This window comes from Parasteatoda tepidariorum, chromosome 2 (assembly GCF_043381705.1).
Source record: "Parasteatoda tepidariorum isolate YZ-2023 chromosome 2, CAS_Ptep_4.0, whole genome shotgun sequence".
Classification (NCBI taxonomy): domain Eukaryota; kingdom Metazoa; phylum Arthropoda; class Arachnida; order Araneae; family Theridiidae; genus Parasteatoda; species Parasteatoda tepidariorum.
The window spans coordinates 46573896-46600936 of record NC_092205.1 but is presented as its reverse complement, the minus strand read 5'-3'; the positions used below and the strand labels follow the sequence as shown (position 1 = coordinate 46600936).

The 27041-nt window shown below is 27.3% G+C and overlaps 2 protein-coding genes across 5 annotated transcripts in view; one reads left to right on the top strand and one right to left on the bottom strand.

Moving 5' to 3' along the window:
- The window catches only part of LOC107442286 (collagen alpha-1(IV) chain), an 80590-nt gene extending 62945 nt beyond the window's left edge, over window positions 1-17645 (bottom strand). Inside the window, exon 1 of the mRNA XM_071177543.1 lies at window positions 17236-17645. Within this exon, the coding sequence (XP_071033644.1) occupies window positions 17236-17328 (93 nt within the window). The 5' untranslated portion in view covers window positions 17329-17645. The remainder of the gene's footprint in view (window positions 1-17235) is intronic.
- Window positions 17646-18753: 1108 nt separating this feature from the next.
- The window catches only part of LOC107442289 (collagen alpha-2(IV) chain), an 89678-nt gene continuing 81390 nt past the window's right edge, over window positions 18754-27041 (top strand). For all 4 annotated transcript variants that reach the window (XM_043038985.2, XM_071177541.1, XM_043038983.2 and 1 more), the window contains exons 1-2: window positions 18754-19108; window positions 20144-20195. In XM_043038985.2, coding sequence (XP_042894919.1) covers window positions 19005-19108; window positions 20144-20195 — 156 coding nt within the window. In that variant the 5' untranslated portion in view covers window positions 18754-19004. The remainder of the gene's footprint in view (window positions 19109-20143; window positions 20196-27041) is intronic.

Below are 27041 nucleotides of genomic sequence, written 5' to 3'. Positions count from 1 at the left end.
ACGATTATATGCTGATTCGTGTTTTAATTTTAAGCAAAACAAATGCAGACGATAAATGGAGCTGACTTCTTAAAGTCATAGAACTTAAAAGAAGTAAAATGGGTTTTTAATAAAGAATATGGAATTTAAGATGTATAACATGTTTAAATTGTGTAAGTATAATTAAATTTTGTTATTAATTTTTTGAAGTCAAATTTTAAAACTTTAAATCTTGTATAAATTTTAAATCAACTACAATATTTCAGTATAGCTGGAAATGTATAATTTTTTAGTTTCGTTAGTAAGAGAAGCGGATGTGTTTATTAATCATAATAAATTAGTTAGATAATAAATGGATTCTTACAACCACATGCTAATTTACGTGTCGATTATACTGAGATCAAATATAAAAGAATACTTGTGCAAAAAACTTAATATTAGATTTTTATGATTTTATCAGAAGAATTCATGTTGGGTTTATTATTCCATTACTAATTATTTAGAACAAAATGATAATATTTTCCCACTGACTTGTCCAGTTAATTAAATAATTTGATTTCAAATTCAGTTAAAACTTTATTTCTTAACTAATACTTAAATAGAAATTAAAGTGGCTATCTCAACAAATTTGTCTTCATCTTACGTGATAATCGTAACGCTTTAAATAAATTTTTTTCCCTCATAATTCAAAACGTTTTCAATCCTTAATAATTTAAATGATTAAAAATGTATGGAATGAAAATATTTTTTTGAAATATTTATCTTTCAATGGAGCAATGATATAATTGTAGGTCAATTGTTTTTATTCCTGGAAATATTTTCAGAGAGTAAAATAGAGAGACTCGAAATTTTCAGTGCTGTGTTGTCGACAATATTCGAGCATTTCCTAGATTTCATATCCCTTATATGTTGGGCATTAAGAGCGTAAAATCATTGAAAAAATATACTTTATAAAACGTATTCAGTTGCTTGATTTTATAACTTGTTATTGATTAGTACTAAGTAAACTAACTTGTCTGAAATGTGCTTTTAAACCGTGAAGAAAGTTAGTATGAAAATTTACCAACTAATAAAAAATCAGATTATGTTTCTTTCTTTGGAAACTGAAGAATTTTATTAAATAATTGTGCTATTAGCAATCCCACCATTTACAAATGTCATTTTTGTAGACTTTAAATGAATAGTTAAAAGAAAAATAAGGCAGTTCTAATGATTTTTGTTAAAATAACACTTAGTGTCATTTAAACTAACTTCAATTTTTAGAAACATTCGAAAAGTTTAGCAATTTTTAAAAAATTAAAATTTTGGTATTATGGACTTAACACAGTTAAAGTTACTCGGCTAGTTATTTCTAAAGGTAAAATTCCAGAAAAAGGAAAACGATACGTGCTTATTTTGACAAAAATTATTAGAACTGTTTTTTTTTGTTCTGATTGAGTTAAATGCTTTTAAAGTCGGTAATTATGACATTAGTAAATAATGGAATTGCCCTAAATTAGCATTTAACTCAAATTAATAAACAGTTCTTTATTTTTACGATTTAAAAGGTGGGGAATTGACAAAAGAAAATCTCGTAGGCAAAATGCCAATAAATTAATTGTCAGGAGCAGATAGATAACAAATAAAATTTATTATTTAAGAAATATTATCATTTTGTCAACTTACTTTAGCTTTTATCAAGAGTTCAACATTTAAAATCAAGCATTTAAAATATCTGTGGGCTAGACACTTTTTTAAATCAAGCAATACCTTTTGATACGATGTAAAAATCATTAGATATACGTTTCCCTCTGAAAAAAATACTGGAAGACAAAAAGAAATTTAACTACAAACTGAATATTTCTTAAGAATGCATTTATATGCTGTGAAAAATAGAAACTAATATTGATACAGTTAAAAAAATAAATATTAAATAAAGTATTTTCGGCAAAAAATTTGCGAATTAGTGAAAAAATTAAAGAAAATCCTTAAAGCTGATGAATTAATTTCAATAAAAATTTGGTAGTTTAATAACGAAGCCTATATTAGTGGGATAAAGATGAAGGAAAAACAGGAAAAAAATTGATATGGGACAGTATAACGAGTCTTCAGATAAAGCAGTTATCTTATCTTTGATTTAGGGCTTAACGTATAAAATTCATTTGTTATTTTTATACTGTTCTTTCTTTCTTTTAACAAAGCTCTACATCATTTGATTGGCAGTTTTATCTTTAGAACAGTCTTGATTTTGAGTGGATATTCATTAACTTTAGCTGTTTAGTTTATGATCTTGATAGACCAATTCTTGAGAATATTTTATTAGCGAACTACTCAATCTTTTGGTGCGCTAGCCCAATTACGAAAGAATCATGCTGAAAAGTAAGCGAACTTAGTTCAATAGCGAATTCCTAGAAATACAGCAAAAATAAATAAGTAAAAAACAAAAACAAAAAACAAATATGTAACTGAGAAGAAGCGTACATTCTGCAGTATACAAACAAAATGGACAAAGAACCTCTTGTCAAAATCGTCCTTCCGAACCATGTAAAAATAAAAGAAGAAAATATAAGAGTGAAATTCGGATGGACCAACCCAATAGCCCGATTTGTCATCCTACACAGAAGACCTATTTCTTCTCCGAGGAGTCAGTCATGACTGAAAATAGAAAGAGAAAACAGTGGGAGCATGCATATTAGACACTGAAGGACACTTTCTTAGACTCAGGAAGTGGTCTTTTTCCGTTTTTCTTCAGTCGACCTAATCAAACAGAAAAGTATTAAAACTTTTAAACTAATTTTTTTTATAGAGTATAAACTTTCTCACATCACATTTTTAAACGTTTTCCACATGAAAATAATATGGTTAATTAAAATAAATAATGTATATATATATATATTTCTCTTATATGGCTCTTATAGACTCGGTTATTAATCTATTGACAACACTTAATAGTTATTCATTTTATTAGCTTGTCTTAAGTAATAATTTAAGTTGTGTTAAATAGCAAGCCATTCGTTAAGTCTTTGTCTTGAATGATTTTTTATTTTTAATAGAACTAAAAACATAGTTACGAAGTAATTATTTAATTTTATGATTTAATGGCTGACCAAAAGATTTAAAATTATTACTGAAATTCAATTCTTGAAAAACCTCGACAATGTCGTGGACATCTAATAATATAATATTGAATAGATATATTAGATATATTTTATATAATAATATAAAATTGAAATCAAAGTATTTCTGGACGGACAAAGCCAGGTGCAACATGTATAACCAGTGGTGAACCGCTGATCTATTTTTGGGTATAAAACCCTCAATGTTCATTTCTGTAGCCTTGTAATTCTGAACCCAACCCAGAAGTCAAAGAAACTCCTGGATCAAGCATTTGGGAAAATTAGCCTTCGTGGAGGACTTTTTGGTTAAACCAACCCACATTTGCGTTACATGGAGAAGAAAACCAACCCATGGTTAGCCTAACGGCAAGGAGATTCTAACCTATGATTTTTCTACCACTGAGGATTTTTTCGTCTACAATGGGAGAACCAGGAGCTAAATTTGCATCAATCAGTCACTACTGGGATTCGAACCTAGGTCACCTCCTTGGGCAGTAAAAGCTGTATCCTCCGAGCCACTGTGGCTCTCACCATTGGTTGAACATTCACCGCCCCATCTCCATTTCATATTAATGTACAAATATTTGATAAAAGTACACTAACAATCACAGTTATTTTTGCACCATTTATTAAAGTCTTGATTTATCAATTGAGACATACTCCGTAAGCGATTTTCGCCTTAATCCTGATTCTAGATTGCTTGAGAGGCAGTAACGAAATTTTTATCAGTTAAGGTAAAACCTTTGCCTTACGATGATTGAAACGCTATTTATTTTATAACCTAAAAATACCTAAAAATATTTCAAAGGAAACTCCTTCTGAAAATTTAATTACATTCTTGAAAGATAACATTATACTCACGTGTTTCAGAAATTGCGATACATTTTGGAAAACTAAAAATGTTTCTCAAATGTTCATAGTTGAAGTATTTTGTGTTGTGAGGATAAATCTTAATAAACATTATCATAGGCATATAAATCAATATGCAATGTTTTAATTTCTATGAAAATGATCTCTTTTTAATATTATAAATAAAACACGTTCTTATAAATAAAACACGTTCTTATAAATAAAACATATTCTACATTTTACATAATTTCATGAACAAAGTTTGGTGATGCGTTGATTTTTATTATTCTTTGCATTAGAAGAAAATAATTATATTAATTATAAATAAGTCAAATAATAAACGAAAAAAAAGTTAGAAATTCCGAAGCCCAAAGTTTATATAGCAATTAGTACTAATAATATGACATACATTTTTAACCAATATTTTTTTTACGATAATGCTCTAAAAAGAGAAAGATCAATATAAATTAGAAAGATAAGAGAATAATATTGTCTCATAAGTAAGCAAAAGCTGAGAGCGATTTATTGCATATTTATTACCTTCCTTTCATCAAAAAAAAGGACATTTTCTAATTAAGCCAGTGAAGATGAGTAAGCATCATCAGATAAGTAAATTTTCGCCATGAAAATGGGATGTATTTAATGTGTCAAGATAATTCTCTTTGACAGTTTCAGAACCTTATAATCATTAAGTGCCGAAGCGGATACGCATTCCCTTCAATAACAGAAAGGAGTATTACAGAATTAAGAATGTATGTAATATACTCTGACGTAATTTTACAGTCGAGGTTATATTTATGCCTGTAATATTAATCGAGAACATTATATAAAAATCTTGTTCTGAATCAATGAAAGAGATGCTATAAGAATAGTTTTGGATAAACGTTAATTTATTAAAAATCTCTAACACACATAACATAACAAATTATTCAGAACATTTTGGTAAAAATGTTGCCAAAATTTTACCTTTTTATACAGAGATTACGTCTAAAGCTTGAGTAATAAAAAAACTCTTTTGAAAGTATACCCTAATCAATTGACCCTGAATATTTAGCTAAATGCTATCGCCGCTAGTTTTATTGAGAATACGACAACATAAGTATTAAAAAAATCCCCATTGAAAGTAATCCTTAATCTTGAATATTAAACTAGCATGCTATCATGGCTAGTCAAAATAATTGCATGCAATGTGAAAAAAAGGGAATATTTTATTTATCCAAAAATCAGACAATCAATTAGAAATTGGGTAAATACAGCTGTTTCATAAATTTTTTGGAGTATCGTATAAGTTCTAGTTTAGATTTCCAGGAGGACAAATCCATGAGCCAATATTATTTGCTAAAAATGCCATGCTAATTGTTAACTAATGTCGGTCAACATGACGAAGAGAAGCTAACCTCTATAACAGTTAAAGAAGCTTCCTCTGCTATATTCATTAACAGCTTCTTTTTTTGTGATATCCTTGTTTTCAATATAATAAATGCAAATTTAACAAATGCAAATGCAATAAATGCAAATTAATTACTGCAGATTTAATGATAACAGAATTCTTCAACTTTAAAATGCATAGGAATAATAATGTAATCAGAAATACTTCATGGGGAAATAGCCGAAATAGGTCACGTTTTTATTGTTTATAGATCATTTTGTTGACAACTCACTTAACCAACACAATCATCTCACTTTTAGTGAAAATTCTTCTCCGTACTATAATTTCACCAAAAATTCACCATAATCATTTGTATGGTTATAATAATTAACGATAGCATAAATTATCCTTTCCATATTGATGATACACTCTGCTTCTACGTAGTTAAACAACAGATTTATCATACGTTTCACAGTTCACGAAACATAGAAACTATTTTGAGAATGTCAAATTGTTTAAAAATATCGCAATAAATATTAATTTAATTTGGAAATTTTGAAGTTGATCATTAGTTTAATAATAAAAATAGCTATGTAGTTTACACCCATTCAAATTGAAATAAATATTAATTTTCCCAATTTTTCCTTCTTTAAAAATTGCGCTCGAACACTAAACACTATTGATCAAAATTTTATCCAGAACTTCCAAAGGCTTATGCAATTTTATTAGAAATTTAAAAACAAGCATGGAAATAATCAGGTATGCACTCAAAAACTTTATATAATCAAGAATAACTTTGTTAAAATCCTGATATTCAATTCTCGGTTCTATATACTCTTCTTTGGAGCTACAGGCGAGTTTTCTCTCATAGTTGCGCGAATAAGATGAATATGACAACATGATTAACTCTAATTTATTTTCTAATATAATGATGTTTAATTATAATGATGTTTTCTAATTTAAATATCTTGTAAATGAAATAAAACAAATTGTAAGTCAATATAGCTCACATCAATGCATCTTTATGCGTAGAAAAACAGAAACTTGTCACCTCCACTGTAACACTCAACCAAGTGTTCTTCATTTCATGTTTGCATTATATACTATTTTCCCTTTCCTCTGAATTGATGTTACATCGGGTCTGAAACATAGGATTGTCTATCTGAATTTTGTGTGCTTCATTTCTAGTTCATCTAATTGGCATTTAAAAAACTATAATAAATTTGAGAATTTGGGGAAAATTTAGTAGTGATAGAATTTAAGAATAAAATTTCCCGAAAAAAATTGCAAATAATGTTTTGATGAACAATAAAGGTTTCGTAAAAATTAAGATTATTATGAAGTTTCATATGTAAGGTTTCTCTCCGTTTCTAATTATTAATTAAACACCCAATTACAGTGGTTCATTTTTTTCCCTTCTCTATAACTTGGAATATTTACTTTTATTATAATACGTATATCGGAGTAACTGATAACATTATCAAATCGATATTGAACTAAATTCAAGATATGCGGCTACCGAAATGCCTAAGCACTATTTACCTATTTAAATAAAGTGCTGATAAAACTTTATACACCATTGACAAATATTTCAATTGATTTTCTGTCTTAGATCACCTCTCACAATTCATTCAGTTTGAAGAAAGATAAGGCACACATCGCACATGAATTCATTGACAAAAAATTGATCATTTGTGATAAATTACGCAAATAAGTCCTTCAGATCCAAATAAATAAATAAATAATTTTCTTTCATTCCAGACAAATGATTAGATATCAATTTTTTTTTAAATTTTTATATTTTAATATCCTTGACTATTTTCATTTCATATTTCCAAGTTATGAGATAAGAGTTTTAGAACTCTTCTATTTGCTTAAACATATTTTTGATTTTTAATTTGTTTCTGGTGTCAAAATACACTTTTTTCTATTTTTATTTGTACTTCTTAACCAAGTTTTAATTAAAATATCCGGTAGAACAGGGATGCCCATTCCTCCATAATTTATTGCCATACTCCTTTCCAAATGTTTGCAAATACTGCAAAGTAGTATATCTATACTGACTGATTTTCACCCCAAATGTTTAAAAAAAATAGACTAGCTTTGTAGATTTTCTTTTACGTCCAACTTCAAGTATTCTAATGATGTGAAAAGTGCTTTTTTTTTTTGAAAAAAAAAAAGGTGATGAGGTACAACAAGTTCAAATTGGGCTGGTATTTACTTATTCCTTTCTGTCAACAACCACTTAAGCTTTTTTTCTTTTTTTCTAAAAAATACTGTGTTTTGAATTATGACCCAAACATAAATATTTGTTTTTCATTTGCTATGAGGTACAACACCATCTTACTAGTATAAAATAAATGTTGCACTTTCTTTTTCTTTTTTCTTTTTTTTAAATTTTTTAAAAATTATTTAAAACGATTTTAAGACACATGCAAGTTTTAATTTTCACACAAGGTGCAATGTAATCAAATGCTGTACTGTCACCTAGGGAAGTGTTGATAGATTCCAAATGTACTCCTCTCTTAGACTAAGTATTTGTGTGATAAGTTGACTCTCCAAGTCTTTAGTCTGCGTTCTTCCTAGTTTCTAAAAATGACAATATTCCTTGGCGCTGTTACGGAAGATCAGTGTGTTATCTTAGTAAAAATTCAAATCTTGTGTCTGGAAAGCGTTAACAAGAGTGAACGATGTGTGTCATTCTTCCTGCTTTTAATATTTTCGCGTAGGAGGAGCTTGTAGCGTGGGCGATGATGTGTATCCCGACTTCTCACGAGATTCAAGTTTCAAAGACGAGACGCTACGTTCGGCATGCATGTAAAGAAAGGCGTTTAACACCTATAAGCACTGTCACGTCTTCAACTTAAGTCTGACAAATTAGAAAAAAAAAGAGCCCCAAACAATTAGGTAGTTATCTTTGTCTCGAGAGAAGATAACTTTAAATGTTGACGGTTTAAATTTCTTTAAAATGCAAGCACTGTGACAGATCATAATTTTTCATATGTAACTTCTGAAAGATACAACTACATCTACAATGAAAAATTAAATAGTTTTCAGTGAATCAAAATACGTGTTAATAGCTGGTTTATATCGGGTTGCCCGGAAAGCTCATGCTTATTTTAAAAAATTAAAGCATCGCAAAATAGAACTTTTTAAAATTTTTTAAAATTATGTTACTGCAATTCTGTTCCACAACCATTTTAACATACTCCAAGCAGCTTAAAAATTCAATTCTTCCAGAACTTCTGGCGTTCTTTTGGCAAAAAACTTTTCGACCCAAATTTTCATCTCGTCTCAAAGGGAATTCACCAATGGAATTTTCTAATGACCGAAATAGTATACGAGGGAGTACTTGTGAACATGATGAATGAAGTAGAACATTCCAACCGAACTTTTACAACCTTTATCGAGTTGTCAAATACCTTTCCAGATCTAAATTTCCGGAAGTTTTTATTTAATTGTTACCTTAAACACGTCTAACTAAGAGAAACGCTTTTTTGAGTTTTGTCTTTCAGAGTATGAAGATTTATAATTTAATATAAGTATGAAAATTGAATTAAACAAAAATGAAGACGTGAATTTAAATAAAATAAGTCAAAATGGAAAAGTGCTATAAGTAGCTAAAACCAAAATTGTCTTGAGTTAACAATTGAAATAAAAATACGAGAATTTAAATAAAACCGAACAAATTTTAAAGATACGCAAGTTAGCACTAACAATAATTCATCAGGGGGCACACCGCCATGCTGGAGTCTTTCTGCAGTTAGTGGTAAAACCAAAAACTGACTGTGCCTTGAGGCCACATAATGGAAAACAAAATAAGAATACAATACAATATCTCAAAATAAAATTGAATAGCCAGAGAAACATAATTTAAAACGAAAATAACTTAAGTTCGTAAGTCGTTCTGACCTGTCTACATGCTAACCACCGAAAATCGTCACAAACTTTCCAAATAACCAAATTTTATATAAAACTCAAGTCTCGTTTCGGAAATTATGCAGATTTATAGTAAATTTGGGACATCAGAAAACAAACCAAACGGTTTTATCGACACAGTTAATAAAATTATACAGTTTTATAGTTGCTATATTATCAAACTGAATACAATATTCCTCTCACTCAAATTGTGAATTGCATAAATTTATTTAAACAAATTTTTCTTTTAATAGAAAAAAAGTAGTTGCAAGTATTATTGAAGTTTTCTTCTTGCTAACATTAACATCAGTTTTCTAACTCTAAAACGTCTACCCCGAATCGTTTTTCCTTGTCTTATGCTCAAATTTCACTAGATAAATTTGTAGAAGTATTTTATGCTCCGAATATTTTTACTTCGAATGCTGGAATTGGGTAATTAGGTTTGAAGAGTTTGACACTTGTTGTTTTAAACTTAAAATGTTCCTCTGAAAGGTTTTTGTGAACAAAATGGGAACTTAAATTTTGCGGCGGGAAAATTTATTAAATAACTTAGCATGTGTCGTGAAATCTGATTTAAACAAACTAAAAGGGTTTTTTTTCAATACACAAGTAAATAATAAATAATTTATTATTTGTGAGAATTTTTTGAACGCAATACACTTGGTACAATTCAATTCAAAGGGATAGTTTCAACCATGCTTTTAATTTGTCAGATTAATTATACTAACATGTTTAAATTTTTAAAAAAAAAAATTCTACTCTTTGCTTTAAAATTATAGTTTTAAAGTATTATTTCAGAAGTTTCAAAGAGTAACACACAATCTCGAATTTTCAATCAAATGAAATTTAAACGAAAAATTAGAAAGTTGTGATAAGCATTTCTTGTACTAAAAAATATTTGTTTCTATCATTGTTTTACTCATGAACTATCTCAGAAACATTTTTATCGTAAAAGTATAAGTATCGCAATAAACGGAACTACATAGAATTATTTATAAAGATAGCGATTACGGAGTCAAATGAATTAATTTTAATCAATTCACATTTTCGTTCGTATAAATTGTAACACTTGCCAACCAAAACAAAAACAGCAACTTGTTTCTGATTTCAATTCCTTACCTTATATTGAGGTTTACATCATGATGACTCCGCCCTATAAACACGTTAGTTTAAACCTGTATGTAGATGCTCTTATTATTCGTTTGAAGGCCTTTTATGGAGAATGGATATGATGTTCTTTTACCTATAATTAGGAATTTAGTACAACGTGAGGACCATAATTATGCTGATATAACTCAAGCTGAAGATGGTCAGTCGCGCATGCTAGTTGAACCTACTTATCTATTGACCTCTTGTCAGTGAAGTTTCTTCAGATCAAATTGAAATAAATGATAATACAATCCTCACAATAATACAATAGTAATAAATGATAACACAATTTTGAGATAGTATCAAAAATTTTAAGTTTAAATTACAAAATTTTTGTCACGCACAAGTTTTTATTTTCAAGTGTGATTTAAAAATTTCTTATTTATTTTCTTTGAATATGAAAAAGACTTTGCCTTCTGACTCGTTTTATTTCTCTGAATTAGAGTTTGATATTAAAGATAGTTTAAAATGCCCATCACATTATAAGAATAAAATTTAATGTGATGTGGTGTTATAACAGTTTTTGCTAATGGAATCAGATTTTGTTTTGTTGGTTCAGTAAAACAAGTCGATGCAAGTTGCACAATTTAAGAATCAGCAAATCAATATCAAGAACATCTTTTAGAAAATTGAAGAAAAATTATCAGTAACCTTGATGTGAAAAATAACTAAATGTATTTGAAAATAAAATTTGAACTATTATTGTATGACATAATAAGAAGAAATAAATGGGAAGTAATTTTACTCCTTAACGATAACATGATACCATTATGAGAGCTTAAATCGGGAGCTATTTTTATTTCTTCTCAATTTAAGTTTTCTTTATATGTGTTTAAAAATTTTAATATAAATGTTAATATGTAAATCTGGTAACATCTAATCTCTCTCTCTTTTTGTTGCTCTTGGCATCAACTAAAGTGCGAGCTTATAGAATTAAGGATCTCGAGATATACGAATAAAAATTCTCGCAACAATGAATAAATATTTATTATTTTATGCAAAAAATGAAAAAAATTATGCATGAAAGCACTTAAAAGTGGAAAAACTTTCGTATAAATTAGAATTTCGAGCAAAAAAATTTAAATTCATAAATGAAAATAGCCCTCTCAGCAAGTGATAATTTTAACTCAGTAGTTGCATTTCTGCTTGTGGCATTTTTACTATAAGTTTGAAAGAGTGATATGATAATATATATTCTCGAAAATATATCATAATAGGTTAAATTTTATATTTCATAGTACTCCCCTTACATTGTTCAATCAACACACGTCCTTAATTTCAATTCTCGATGCCGTATAATTTTTGCGGGGAGGGGGGACCTAATTCTTTGCTAAAGCTGAGCACCCGAAACATCAGCGGTGGTGTCGTTTACAATTTTTTATTATTGAAAGATAGCAGCCGTAATGGCTCAAGGGATAGAGCTTTCGTCTTCCAATGAGGTGAATTGAGCTTGAATTCCAGCGACGGCTGGTCGATACGAATTCCGCACCACAGTGCTTATGTAAAATATTTTCAGTGGTATCATGGGTTAGAGTCCCCTTTCAGTCAGGCTGGTCGTGGGAGGTTTCCGTGTTTTTTTCGCTTCATGTAATGCGCTTCATGTTCGCTAAATGCGGATTAGTTCCATTAAAAAGTCCTCCAAAATTTCTCCCAATACTTAATCCAGGAGTTCCCTTGAAATCTGGATTAGGTTCAAAAATACAAGGCTACGGAGTTGAACATTAGTAGTCGTAAACCCAAAAAATTAGGTCGGCTGTTCAGCGACAGTTATAATATAAATATTGAAAGATTGAGAAACCTTCATAACTTAAACTTTTCTGTTAAAATAAAAACCCATTTTTTTATTAAAATGAAATCCATTTCTGAAATACGAATTTTTATTTCAATATTAGCATGTCATCAGTAAAAATGTGCACTTATAACTAATTGCTTTTCATATTCATACGATGATATTGAAGCAAAATCGTCTGAGATTGTAATGAAGAATTTAAAAAAGAAGTTATTTCTCAAGATCTTATAAAAATTTATTCATCTAGATTAAGGAAAAAACATAGATTTAAAAAAACCACTTTTGTAATGCAATTTTTAAGCGTAAAAAAGTATTGCACCAATTACTTCACTGGATTATAACTCCATTTTTTAATATCTTATTTTTTTCTGTATCGCTTGCGAACTAAAATGTGTGTCTTTCATAAAACAGTTATTGGTAAATCTACAGAGTATTTTATGGAAAATGTCTAAAAAGAAAATATCTATATAGAAAGCAAATTTCTTGGCAATTAAATTGCAAAATTCATCAATTAAATAAACACATTAATTATTAATAAGCAAAGGTTGGTTAAAGTTTCTTTATGAGAATTACTTTTATTAAAACAATTTCTAACAAATGGATTTATAAAATTGGTGCAAATAAAAATCAGATTTTAAAACTAAACAATAATTGAGATTGGGAACAGATATAATATTAATATCTGATTTTTTATATTAAGCCTTCATGTAAGATTAGTTGGAGTATTTCTCATAAGACCATCAAGCTTTGACCGATAATTTTTTTAGTTTCTACAAAAGGCGATTTTCTGTTATCTTTAAAGTGTCTGCTAAAAAATAAAGAACAAAGTATCAAGTTAAAACTGATAAAGACGAATCTTAGATAGCGGCATTGAAAGAGATGAACTCATAAATTTTTAAGAAGAAATCATTATATATTAAAAAATTAGCTTGAATCGGAAGTTTCACTTTCCATTTTCTTCTAGATGACGAACACTACAATTCTCGCTTTTTGCTGATCAACATTACTTATTTTTACTTTATTTTTTTAAACTATATCTGCACTTTTAATTATGTTTATGTATCAATATCTATTACTAAATATAAGTTCTGCAACATTGCATCGAGATAAAACTTTCAAGGTGAAAAGTTTTTTTCTGCGTAATTTGAGTTTTTTCAATTTATGGTGTTATTTCAGGAATTGGGAGTTCTGCCAAGTTTAAATGTGTGTATAGAGTCATAAAATTAAAAGTTCAATGAGAATTTTTGATCTCTTGTAGATTATAAATTTTCTAGAATTCTCATTAATAGATGTAAACCCTTTATTGGAGACCAAAAGTTGGAGAGATAGTTAAAATTTTGATTACTTCTCCAACGTTAGCAATTTCAAAAACCATAAAAGCTGGACGCAATGTGAGGAACTTAAAACATTATTTTATTTTATCATTTTATTACCGTCGTTGAACAGCCAACCCAATTTTCCGGGTTTACGACTGCTAATGTTCTACTCTGTAACCTAGTAATTTTGAACCCAATCCAGAAAACAAAGGAACTCCTGGATCAAGTATTGGGAGAAATTTGCCTTTGTGGAGGACTTTTTGATGGAACTAACCCGAATTCGCATTACATGGTGAGGAAGAAAACGAGAACCTCCCATGGTTAGTCTGATGGCTACGGGATTCTAACCCATGATCCGTCTACCACTGAGGATATTTGATGTCAGCACTGTGGTCGGTGCGAGCAGGAAGCAAATTTCGCATTGACCAGCCAATGCTGGGATTCGAAACCGGTTCACCTCATTGGAAGGCGAGCGGTCTATCCTTTGAGCCATCGTGGCTCCTAAAACATCATTAAACAATGATAATATTGTGATACTGTCATCATGTACTAACAATCATCATGTACTAAATATTAAGATCCTTCTAAAACAAATTCTAAATCTGAAATATATATGAGCATTCTTTGATATGGCCTCCTCTAGGTACTCGAAAATTTATAAAAACCTGTGCGGCCTGCGGTATACATGAGGCCATCGTGTATACCACAACCCTAGCAACAATTCTACCTTGACCCCAATTGGGCTCAACATGGGACCAATATGAACTAGCAATGAGGGACCAATATTGCGATGTCAAGATTTTTTAATATTGACACTATATGGAGCAAATATTGGCCTTTATAGGGTTAATATAGGGTCGATATTGGCTGAATAATGAATATAAAATGAACCTGACACTTCAACATAGGGCCCATATTGGTTGTAAAGTAGTTATAAAATATAGGGTAAATCGGGCAATTATAGGACTAATATTGAAAAATAACTGAAAAGTAACAGAATTAATCAGAACAAATACTTAACATATTACTAATTATTTAACGCTATTGAAATTATTACTTAAGATGACCTAACAAAATGAATTATGACTACAGTGTTGTCAATTTAGATAACAAAATAGCTGCGTTTCTGGTGCCACATAAGAGAATGAACTATATAGATACATCTAATACTATGTAGTAATTCTTTAAACTACTACGAGATATAGTAAAGTTAAAAACAGTTATTATCTCAGGTCACATTTTAATGGGTTTTCACAAAATTTTGTATGATGTTTCACATTGTACCATGCGGTTAATAAAAATTATATCTTGTAACCTTTATCAGGAGCTTAATTGAAAGTTTATGTTCATGTTGATCTATGAAATCGGATCAAATTACACAGTAAATTATTCAACTGGGCCAAGTTAATATGTAATGTTAATCTTACTAAAATTCCAAGAAATGAATACGCTAAAATCTCAGAAAGATAGGTTCAAGTTTGAACCATATTATCACCATTTTGAATCATATTTTCTTGCAAAATTGCTGCAACCTTAATTAATCTACTTCAACCATTATTTTTTTCCTATTTGAACTGAAGTGTCAAAAGAATAGGGGTGAAAAAAAGAAGCTAAATTATAAGGTTCGATTTGTCATCTTATACATATATATTTGTCACCATGAAAAACCACATTATTATGGTTTAACGAGGGCCAATATTTCTAAAATTCGAAAACAATTCTAATTCATACAATAAATTTCTTTGTTTGTTTATTGGTCAAAAAGTTTTTTCCCTTAATGTTTAGTTCGATAATTAATATTTTATTTTTAAATAAAAATAATAAAATAAAGTAAAATAAATTGTAAATTTTTTATAGTTTTAAAATACGTTTATTTAGTAAAATTTTTTTTGTTACCATCAATTATGACTTGATATTTTCTAAAAATTAATTTTAATTGAGAATACCTATTTACCTTCTTGCAACCAAGAAAAATGTATGAAACCAAAAGTCATCGAAATAATATTTCCGAGTAAAAATTAAAAATCTAAATAATAGTTCATGTATGCAACGAATGATAACGTCTTTATTCTATTTTTATAAGGGTAAGGTGTATTATATTAATTAAAATTAAAAAAAAAAAAATTATGTTAAGAATTTTCTAACATATTTTCTTTTAAATGCAATTATTGTCATTTTTCGAAGTAGATGTTATTAATTTCAGGTAATAACTTATTTATTCATTGAAAGAAAATATGACATTAGCAGTAAAATGTAGTTGTTTATTTTCCAACCAATGACTTGCTTGCCGAAGTTAATTTGCTGCTGACCCCTCGTTTTCTTCCTTTTTCCACATAAAAGTTTGATCTTTTTATATATCTTATATTTAGCTTCCCTCAATTTTAGTTTTAGTGCTTCACTATTGATGTCTTAAAACTATATCGCATTTAAAAATATACATAAACATAATTATTTATAATTAATATGTTTTTAAAAAGTCCTTAAGAAGGAAGTGTATCTTAAGCTTCAAATAATTGCATTTTCGGGACAAAATATATACTAGTAAAATTTACTTCTGCATTTGTGAGAATAAATTTGTAAATTTTATATTTTGCAAACTCAAATATTTTTAAAATACGTATGAATGCAACAAAAGAGCCGAATGCATGCCAGATAAATAAGCATATCATTTCCAACATATCGTTAAATCTACAACTTATGAAGTTTTGCTAATTTTTTTGCAAATTACTGACAAGAGAAGAAATGATAATTACTAAAATGCTTTCTAGAAACCTTAATAATAAAAATAATTATTTTAAAACACTTATGAGAATTGTATAATATGATTTTACAGTTTATACTGAATTTCGTTGCATATACATTTTTTTAATAGAATTTCAATATTCCTTTAATTTGATTTGAAATTAAATTGAAGTGAAATATGCAATTAAGTAGATCATAACTTGCAAAAGAATTTGAATGTTTTTAAGAATTAAAAAATTCTAAAAGCGTTAGTTATGAACAAGTAATTTCCATATTTTGAATAAACTATTATGATCGTTACTTAATAATACAGAAGTCTTGTTCATTAACACATAAGAATTACACAAATAAACGATTCTTGCTACTTGCAACTTTAATTAGCGAAGCACTCTTTTTGTTTATAATAGAATTAACCGACTGGAGCTTTCTTAATTATTCACAAATATTTGTTTAAAAGAGCAAGCGTAATATTCTATAAAAATTATTAATTATTATATTTAATTAAATGTAATTAATTAAAATTTTTTTATATTTATTCAGTTTGCTGGAAATTAGAAAATGTAGATTTGTGCATTAAGAATTGGAATTTAACATTAATTTTGTTTATTTTTATCATTACGCTCAATCAATTCACATAGCAACTAAGCAATTTTTAATCTAATATCGCATAACTATTTTGAAAAATTCTTTTACACAAAATAGGGATACTTTTATAAATGTCGGCATTATTTTTGTTTATGAGAATAAAATAGCGGGGCAGCTTAATTAGAGCTATATAAATAACGCCTTCTACAAATTATTTGGCAGAAAATAAAATAATAAAAAAGAGGCGCAAGAGCGAGAAATGTGCCAAGCTGATCTACTACTTTCTCCAGTTGTCATTCCTCCGAGAGTCATTCACACATACTACAAATCATCAAAATAAAAGATTGGAAAATAAATTAAATTGCCTGTTTTAGAAAAGGAATGCGATAATATATATTCATAAAATAAATAAATAAATAAATAAACTAATAAATTTTCACTCACCGCTGAGTCGACAAGTTGGCAATTGAGCAATGAATAAATGACAATGAGAGACAAACAATATGTTTGACTGTAGTGAAACCAAAGGCTTCGCATGATCGAGACAGTTTAAATGCCTTCAAACAATAGTAATTTATTTTTTTCTATAAGCCATGCTTTCAGCGTATGATCTTCATGTCATGGAAAGCATCACACTCCTAATATTGTACACCGAATGATAGTCCTGTTCCTAACAAAGACAAATCGATAATATTAAAAATATACACTTATTTAAGAATAACATGTTATGAATTAATTCATGCTGCTAAGAAAATAAAACAGGAATAAAAATATTCGACTTCATTTGGACGACTCCTTCAAACAGTCACGGAGTGTCTAAGATGCTCTTTCAGGAACATAAGAGCTGATTCTTCAAAACGTGAGGCGAAGGAGGTGTGTCATTTAACTGTTTGACTGGCAGTTGCATTTAGCCAATGGTAGACGATGACAAGCACATGGGGGAACTTTGTTTACAATTTCGTCGGGATGTGGGGAAAAAAATTAGGGGTGATAGAGTAAGTGCGAGTAAAGTGAGGGAATAATATAAGACTAATATGTTTTTTTTTTTGTTTAAATTTTTTTATTATTATTTTTTTTAAAGCCAGGTTAATCATTAAGATAAATTATTTTAAAGGATATTTTGAATGGATTTATCCTGAGTTGGAATAAATATGCCATCAGTTTCTAATTTTTGGCAATAAATAATAATTAAAAATTTGTTATAAATATTCATATTTGATAATAACATTCAAATTCGATTTTTATTTTATTTATGCATAAAATTATAAGAAAAAACAGGTATATTTTTAGTCTTTTTTTTTCAAATGTAATATTAAACAATTAAAATGTTTATTTAAAAATAAATTATGCAAATAAATACAAGTGCAAGTTAATAAAAATTTATTTGGTATTTAGAGTTCTTATATTTTTATTTTGTTTATAGATTTTGTATTTTACTGACCATTTAAATAATTTATCCACTTACTTAAACATGACATTTCCACCCGGTTGAATATCTTTCATAATGTCATATTTCACCTATCTGATATTTCTATTATTTAGCTATCAATATGTTTAATGTAATATTATATTATTATGTATTGTTAATAATGTTTTAATTCTATTCTATTATTTCATCGAAACATTAAAGCATATAATTTTGAGATCATAAAATATCTTTCATGTGATAACTATCCACAAGGTAATTTCCATGCGCAGTATTTTTATATTTATTTCAACTATAAATCAATTTTCTTAGTTTAACTACATTTTCGATTGCTTTAATTAAAAAGATTTTTCTTTTCACATAAATCCTTTTTCTTACCATATTATTTACCATTAAAATAATTATTTTAATGATAAATATTATTATTATTATTTGCCATTAAAAAACAATTTTGAAAGAAATTAAAAAAAAAAAAATACTCGAAGCCACGCCTTCCAGCTGCCACTCAAATGACGCGTTATAACGCCACCCTCTCTCTACAGAAACGTGCTTGCTCTTCTCCGGAGTGAAGAGGCAGCCAAGAGAGTCCTTCGTCAGATCTAAGTAGTATACAAGATCATTAGAGCTAAGAGAAAAACCGCGCCTGAAGACTGGAAAATTAGTTTAATTTTCCATCTCTTCGCCCTATGTTGGATTAGTAACTGAGGGTTTTAGGTTGGTGTTAAGTGTGTGAGAGGAAATATTTTCCGATCGTATTGATGGTGCTAGTCAAAGTAAGAAGATAGGTATGTTTAGGGTGTTCGACCGGACGGATTCCGGTGTGAGTGCCAAGAATATAAGAACAATTAACTGGAAAAACACTGTGATTTCGAATAACCTGGCGAGGTGGAGGTGAGTTTTTTTTTTTTACCTTCCTGTTCATTGCTTTGAATGACAGGGATGCCAATCTTTTTTTAGTTTCTTTTTTAATGTATCAACAGTTATAGAGCTGTTACTAGTGCTATCTTTCGTCGAGTTTTTAATAAGTTTTTCACCATAACCCATTTTAATTTTCAAAAATAAAATTTAAAATTTGGATTTTTGAAAAAAGGAATTCTTATTGTTGTTTTCTTAAATTGTTATTTCCCAGGATATTGAGTAATTCTTTTATGAAATTATTAAAAAAAATATGTAATTATGAACTTAGTTTAAAAAATTTTATTATTTAAAATTTCGTTATTTTTTTTTTTTAATTTTATAAGCTGGAACTGAAATTTTATTTTATTTAAAAAAAAATTTGATTAACTATTTTTCGCTGTACGTTTAGAATTGCTTCTCTTTTTATATATTTATTCTAGTTATTCAAACATATATAGTACTAAACATTCCTTGTTCAGTACAATATATGTCTCCTTGTATTCATAAATTAACACCACGATTAAAATAAGGATAACTTACTTAGTTTTTACAGGTATATTTTTATAGCTACTTTTATTAGTTATAAATTTACAACTCTAATTAATTTAGTTATTATTTTTAATAAAAACTTTGAGCAAATTTGAATGACTATAAGACTAGATTTTCATCTTACTCTTTAACTACGACAATGTCGAAATATTTTATCCATTTTTTATTAGTCAGCGGATTGTTGTTCGATCTGTCCGTGGAAAGTTTTATAGTGTTATGTTGCCATTATGCAGGCTTATTATTTGGCTCTTATTAAGTAAGGCACAATCGAAAAAAAGCACTTTTTAAAGATCTATATATAAAAGGATTTTGAAATTTGTAACTAAATAAATTATTGAATTATTTACGGTTACAGCTTTGCATTGGTCCTTAAAATATGTTTTTTTAAATTTATTTATCATCATTATTATTTCTTTTTTTTTTTTTTTTTTTTTTTTTTTTNGTAAGAGTTTTCATATTAATTTTGCTGCTTGCTTTTAGGTTTTTAGTGATATGTCTCATATTGTTAAAACTATCAACATGTACAGAAGCTGTAAGTAATTCCTTTATTTTTATCAATTCATCAATTTTCCATTTTAAAATAATAATTTGGCTTGCCTTTAGAAACGTAATGTTAGTTGCAAATAATTCTGTGAATTGAGGATTGCATCATGTGATCGTGTAATCTCTCCAGTGAAATTTACAGTAACCCTACAGCAGCATGGAGGAGGAAAAAAGAGAATAAGTGTTATGAATTCTTTTTTAACTTCCAATTTTAAAGTCATTTCTTGTTGAATTTAATGTAAATACTTGATTGTTAGTTGTACGTTTATTTAAAATATATTGATTTTCAGAAATGTTTTTAAGCTTAATAAAAAATATGTTTTCGAATTTTTTCAGAAAATAAAGAAACTTTCAAACTGGAACGAGAGTTAAATGTGATTAATCGTTTTTTTTTTCAATTGTAAAATTTAATAGGATTTAAACTAGATACTATTCCGATTTCATGTTATTTTAATTCGTTATTACTACCTGTATTGGTTATTCTAATTGTATATAATAAGTGTTTGACAAACAAATTGCGTATACGATATATAATTAAAAGTAAAACCAAATTTTTTTTTTTAAAATGAGTTCGTCTGTTTAGTTTTTTCAATTTGTTTAATAAATAATCATTAAAATAAAAAGTAAACAAAAACTTCACGTTAAAAGTCGAAAAATTAGAAATATTTCCATAAAACATATATGCCTTTTTCATATAAAACTTTACTTATATTTCCTTACTTAATGATAGTTAAAAATATAAGTTTTATTATTATTGTATTTCATGAATATTAGTGTACATTGTTGTAGTTTAATATGTTAAGAAAAAAAGCATGATCAGAAATATTTAAAGAAGGGAATCGAAGAAACATTTAGTAGTAAATTTGCTTAGTAGAGAGCAGTCCCCATATTTAAGATGATCATAAAATTCATAATATAAAATCACATCATAAAATAAAATCACAATTTGATACATATAAACTTATCTTATCCATTCAGAATCAATCTGTCCTTCTTTTATATGAATGATATATTAACTATTATGTACTAACTAATTATTTTTTGCACTCAGATATGTTTTCCTTTTTTTTTTCTTTAAATTTTTAATCGTTGTTTGTTGATCGTTAATTGCTCTTAAATATTCGGTAGATTATTAACAATTGAAACTATTGTAGTTTAAATAATGCTCCCTTTGATTGAAGTCCTTTAAATAAATATCCTATTAAGAAAGTGTTGTTAATGAATCCCAAAAAATTAGAATTGCATTAAAGTAACAGAAATATGTAAATTTGATGTAATACATATAATATTATTTATGCTTCCATAATTTTTAAGTGTTGATGATATTCATAAATTTTTATGTTATTTTATAATTTATTGAAATATTGTAGCAAAGAAATTCGTAAAACCTTTGACAAAAAAAACGAATTGTTGCCTAATATTAAATTTTATTATAAAGACAAAAATACGCTATCTTCTTACCACTACAATTCCAATAAGTCATTACCACCATAAAAATATATTTCATTACATCTTATCACTTCAATTATTTATTTTCGGAGATAAAAAAAATAGGAACTTAATTTTTATTTACTGATGCCAAAAGCATAATTTTTGTAGAAATTTGAAAGTAACAATCTTCACAGAATAAAAAAAAGAAGAAAAAAAATACTTACTTCTTATCAAGGAATATTCATTAATATCTATCATAAATAAGCTCTTTCATGGCGGCAGACTCCGTAAATATCAGATTATTCTCTGGGTATAATTTGATAAAATAATAACACTGTAATGGCGGGTGTTTTTCGTCTGACGAACTGAGTCATCATTATTTAGGAAAGCAGAGAAGTGTTGAGAGGGGAATGCCAAAACCCCTCAAATCAAGATCAAAAAATAAAAAATATGAGGAGAATAAGCGGTTTTTGTACCAAAAGAATTGTTCGCATTGCCGTGGTTTTTTTCGAAATGAAGTAGACCGTACCATGCCTTGAGTAGCGAGAAAATATTCTTACAATACAATTTAGCAGTAGCAGTACTTTCTCCTCTCGACCCTGACCTTCACTAGCCGAGTTTTTAGGGCTATCCCCCTTTTTTTTTGTAGATTTCCATGACCCCCTAAACACGAGACGAATCTGTGTTGATCTTATAAAGTGCCTGTTGGTAAGACAGTTTTCAATGAGGGAAGCGTAAACAAATTTTATTTGTCTTATTTATTGCTCTCGTCTTATTCCCCTTTTTATTCAATAATTAAAAGTGGTTTTATTTTTTTTTTTAAAGAAAAAGCTTAAATTGATTATGTAAGCTATATTTGATGTATTCGCAGATTAACTGAGAAGAAATTATTAAAATGTGTCTAAATACTTTAATTGAAACATTCCTAATACTTATATGTACATTTCAAATTCGTTCTTAGTTTGATTTTGTAATAAAAAAATTTCAAATTTGTACTTTCGATACTTTCCTAAAAAATATTACTTTAAATAGATTTGAAACTGAAGTTGGTAGTGAACACCTTAATAAAACGAACAATTAATTATTCCTTATATATTTTGGCATTTAAATATAATATCTAGTTAAATTTAACCATTAACAATTTTAAAATCGATAGTTTATAAATTACAAGTAACATTAACGATACTTAATGTAAATACATCCTTATTGTAGTGTGAAAAATATTGTGATAAATCGGTAATAAGTTGGACATTAAAAACATAAATTAATCTTATTATCTTTATCTATATTTCTTTATCACCTGAATAAGTTTTGAAAAATGTAAAATAGAATTTCGTTTATTTAGTTTAGATATTCACTGTGTAGATTTCTGATGCAAATAAACTCTAGTGCAATATTTTTTTGGGGAATATTTTGATTACAAAAATATACCGATATAAATTCTAAGTATGAATACGAAATATACGGGTAAAACGCTTTTTAGAAGACTTACTTTATTTGAGTGAAAGTTCATGAGTAAACATGCTTTAAAATATGAGTTATAGCTTTAAATTAGTTTTAATTTTTTTTCAAAGAGAAAACAGTTATCAGTTATAAAAATACCTTTTAAATCACTATTTTTCTCATGGTTTATACGTCTTTTTTCTTAATAATAATTCTTATTAAGTTTGAAATCGTTTTTATTAACTAATTCGAAATTATTTTTTAATATAAAATGAAACTTGTTCTTCTTAACTCGGAAATAGTACGCAAAATAAAAATTTTAAATTCTTAAAAAAGTATATTAAAAGTAATATAAATTGTGTGTGTTTACTTTTAACGTATTTTTAAAGTATATCCATCCTTTATAATTTCTTTTATTTCAAAGAACCTAATGATATTTAAAACTAAACATTTGATTTATAGAAGATACTATTAAATTTAATTAAACTTATTAAAATTAAGCAATGTAAAAAAAGCATATTTAAAAAAAAAGTAAAAATAAACCATTTTTCAGTTGGTTAATAAAAATTCTACAAGATTATTAGGCTTCAAAGTTTTGAACATATTTCTGTTAGTTATTAATTTTTTTACACAACTTAAGTTTTCCTAAAATATAACAATTGGATTTTCAACTGTAACAAAGACGAGTGATGTGAAAAAAAATTATCATTTAATTTGGCGCAAATTGCAAACTGATATAATATTATGACATTTTAACATATTAAAATAAATTTGACAATGATCATTACTTTTTTTGTAAACTTTTAGGAAATATTTGAGAGGAAATATTTCATTTAAGTTTCATAATTTTTAATTGTCGCAACTATCATTATCTGTTTTCGAATTTTATATTGTGAATTATATTTATAATTGTCACCCATATAATAACTTATAATGTTTAAGATATTTTTTATCAATGTAATTTTCAAAAAATACTAGAATGTAGTATTTTAGAAAGAGAAAAAAGAATAATTTGCTTGAACTAATTATTTGCCTATGACGAACTTCAGTAAGAAAATAGACTAAAAAAGATTTCTAATGACCTATTTATCATTTGCTTAATAAATTTTTTGGTTTAAATTTATCCTTGAAAAAAATAGCATTTAAAAATATTGCAAACTGTAACATTTTCTTCAAAATGTACATGGATTTTTTATACATAAATATTAAACATAATTTAATTTTATTCGTATTAAAAATAATAAGTATTTTCAGAGATCCATTAATTTTTGAAGACTAATTTGTAATTATACAACAAAATTTTTTATATGCAATAGATCTTAGGAATAGATCATTTCTATACTTAACTATTCTATACTTATTTCGATAAAAAACCTAACAAAATCTAAAACTATTGGAAACTATTAATTTATTTATAGATATTTTAGTATTAGTTTAAAATGGCTTAAAAAAATACATTTTATGTAAAATGATTTAAATAATACACATGACAGACTGATTTTTAAAACCCTTGGCAAACTTTCAATTTATTTTTGTTAATCGTAGTCCTTGACACTATTTAAAAATCATTTTTATATTCAGATAATATATACAAATATTTTTTATGAGTAAAAGTAAATTAAAAAATAAATTGATATCTTTTATGAAGAAAAAAAAATTTCTCGGTGAATAGTGCAGCTTATTAAGGATTAGAAAAATGACCACATTCTATTTTATAAAATACATCCCCTCTCTTTTCCCATAATTCTTACGAAAAAAATGTTTTGGAACAGATTACGCCTGAAATTGCATGATAATTTCCTTTCTCGCCCCCAATAAAGAGGGCTGCCGACCTCTTATATGAAATCAATCTAGAAATGGTTTGTTCCCTTTCGCCGCGGGCTTTTCCTTCAAGTTTTTCACTTCAACATTTTTTTTTCCTTCCATTTTATTTATTTATTTTTTTCACTTACCTCCCCGTTCAGAAACTTCTGAAAGAACGACCTGTGGTCTACACGCATAGGAATGCGTAGTACCTGGATATTCGTGAATAGTTTATCACATTCAAAAAAATCTATTGTTCGAAAAAGATGTTAGATTTGGGATTTGACCTCTGATCTGAATAACTCGAAAGGTGTCTTTTTTCCACCTTTCACTCAATTCTTCGATGCCATGTGCGTGTGTTTATATGGGCAATGCAAGGCTATATTTCAGCCACCATTTTAGCCACTTTATAGCACTTAAGCACAGGATTTAAACCTCATAAGATAGCGAAAAAGCATTCTTTTTAGCAAAAATGAATCAGTTCTAAATAATTTAGCTTGTTATTCACCAATTAGTTTTTTTTTCTTTCATTATTTTTTTTGAAAAAAACGAACATCCATTTGCTATTAATTACGTTACAGTTATTAAAATTTTGTACTGAAATAAGAAATATGGGCAAAACATTTTGAAATGGAAGCGTATGCAAGAATAAATCAATTCTGTTGAATTTTATTTACACGAGAAAGGAAATAGGTTCTTAGATATAAAATATATTGAGCGTTAAGTCGAAATTTTTTTATAACATTATTCTATTATGTACCTATATTAGCGTTATTACAAACGTTATTATGAAAACCAGTTAGAAGTCTAAAGAATCCTAATACATTCATGACAATCTTGTTATTTATGTTTAAAATATTAAAATGGCGAAATTTTTATTTTACTTGTTTAAGAATAAATTGTAAAATTGATAGAGTGAGCATCAAAACATGAGATAGTAGCATTTTTAATGTTTATTAAAATGAAAACTAATTGTAGTACATGGCTTACCTTTTGACATAGTTTTAAACTGTATTAATATAGGTAAACGTAAAATCAAAGGACATAGGCTTATCAAATTACTTCAACTTTAATCAAGATATTTGAAACTGATGAAAATTAATTACTAAAGCTCGGGCATGATTTTTTAACTATGGAACATTAACCTATATTATGATGCCTTCGTTTCACATATTAACTTTAAAAAAAATAGAAAAGAAGAAAACACCGAGTTAGAAAAAGAAACTATTTCTAGAAATTTTATACTACCATTATAATTAATTATATGAATAATTTCATAATTATTTTTAAATTGTGTATAAGCAATATTTATTATATTTTAAATGTTATGGGCACTAATGACAAAAAATTTAAATACATGAATTTTTTTACCCTTTTTAGAACAAAATATAAAATTCTCATATCTTTTCTTAAAACCTATCATATAAGTTCAATTGTTTTAAGTTTATAAGTAAAAGGAAATATTTTAATAAACTTTTGTTAGTGCTTTCTGAGATTTCACATTTTTTAAAATTAGTCAAGCCAATTTAACTAATCCATTGTTTTTATTATGACATTCTCTAAATTGGAAATGCTCTTGTGTGATCATATTCACCTCAAAACTACTCTTTCCCGTTTTAAGAGTTTTGCTGTTTTCATAGCTAATTTCAAGCCAATGAAGGCAAGAAAAGGCTTTGTAATTTAGTTATTTTTCCTAAAATATTTATTTCATGTTTTCTATTTTTTCCTGTTTTAAGAAAGATAGTTTATATAATAAAAATACTTCAGGCTACAAAAAATTACGATCACTTCAGTATGGGTGGTCTTGGTTTCCAAAGAAATACCCCGTTCTTGTTGGGGGGAAATGGAAGGAAAAGAACCAAAGCATGTCAAGGTTTATGACCTTTACGGGATTCATGTGACAAGATTTCGAGGAACCACATGTTGGCGAGCAAAAAAACTAGGTTAAAAGAACTAAATATCGTAAAAAAGATTTATAATTAATTAGAAAATATTAATTATAAGTATGTTCATTTATCTATCATCATTTTGTTCTTAATCCGTTTTGTTTTAATTCAAATCATTTCAGAAAAGTTATTAAATACATTTTGAATTTAATAACTTTTGAATTTATTTATTTTGAATTTATTATTAAATTAATTTATTTTGAATTTAATAA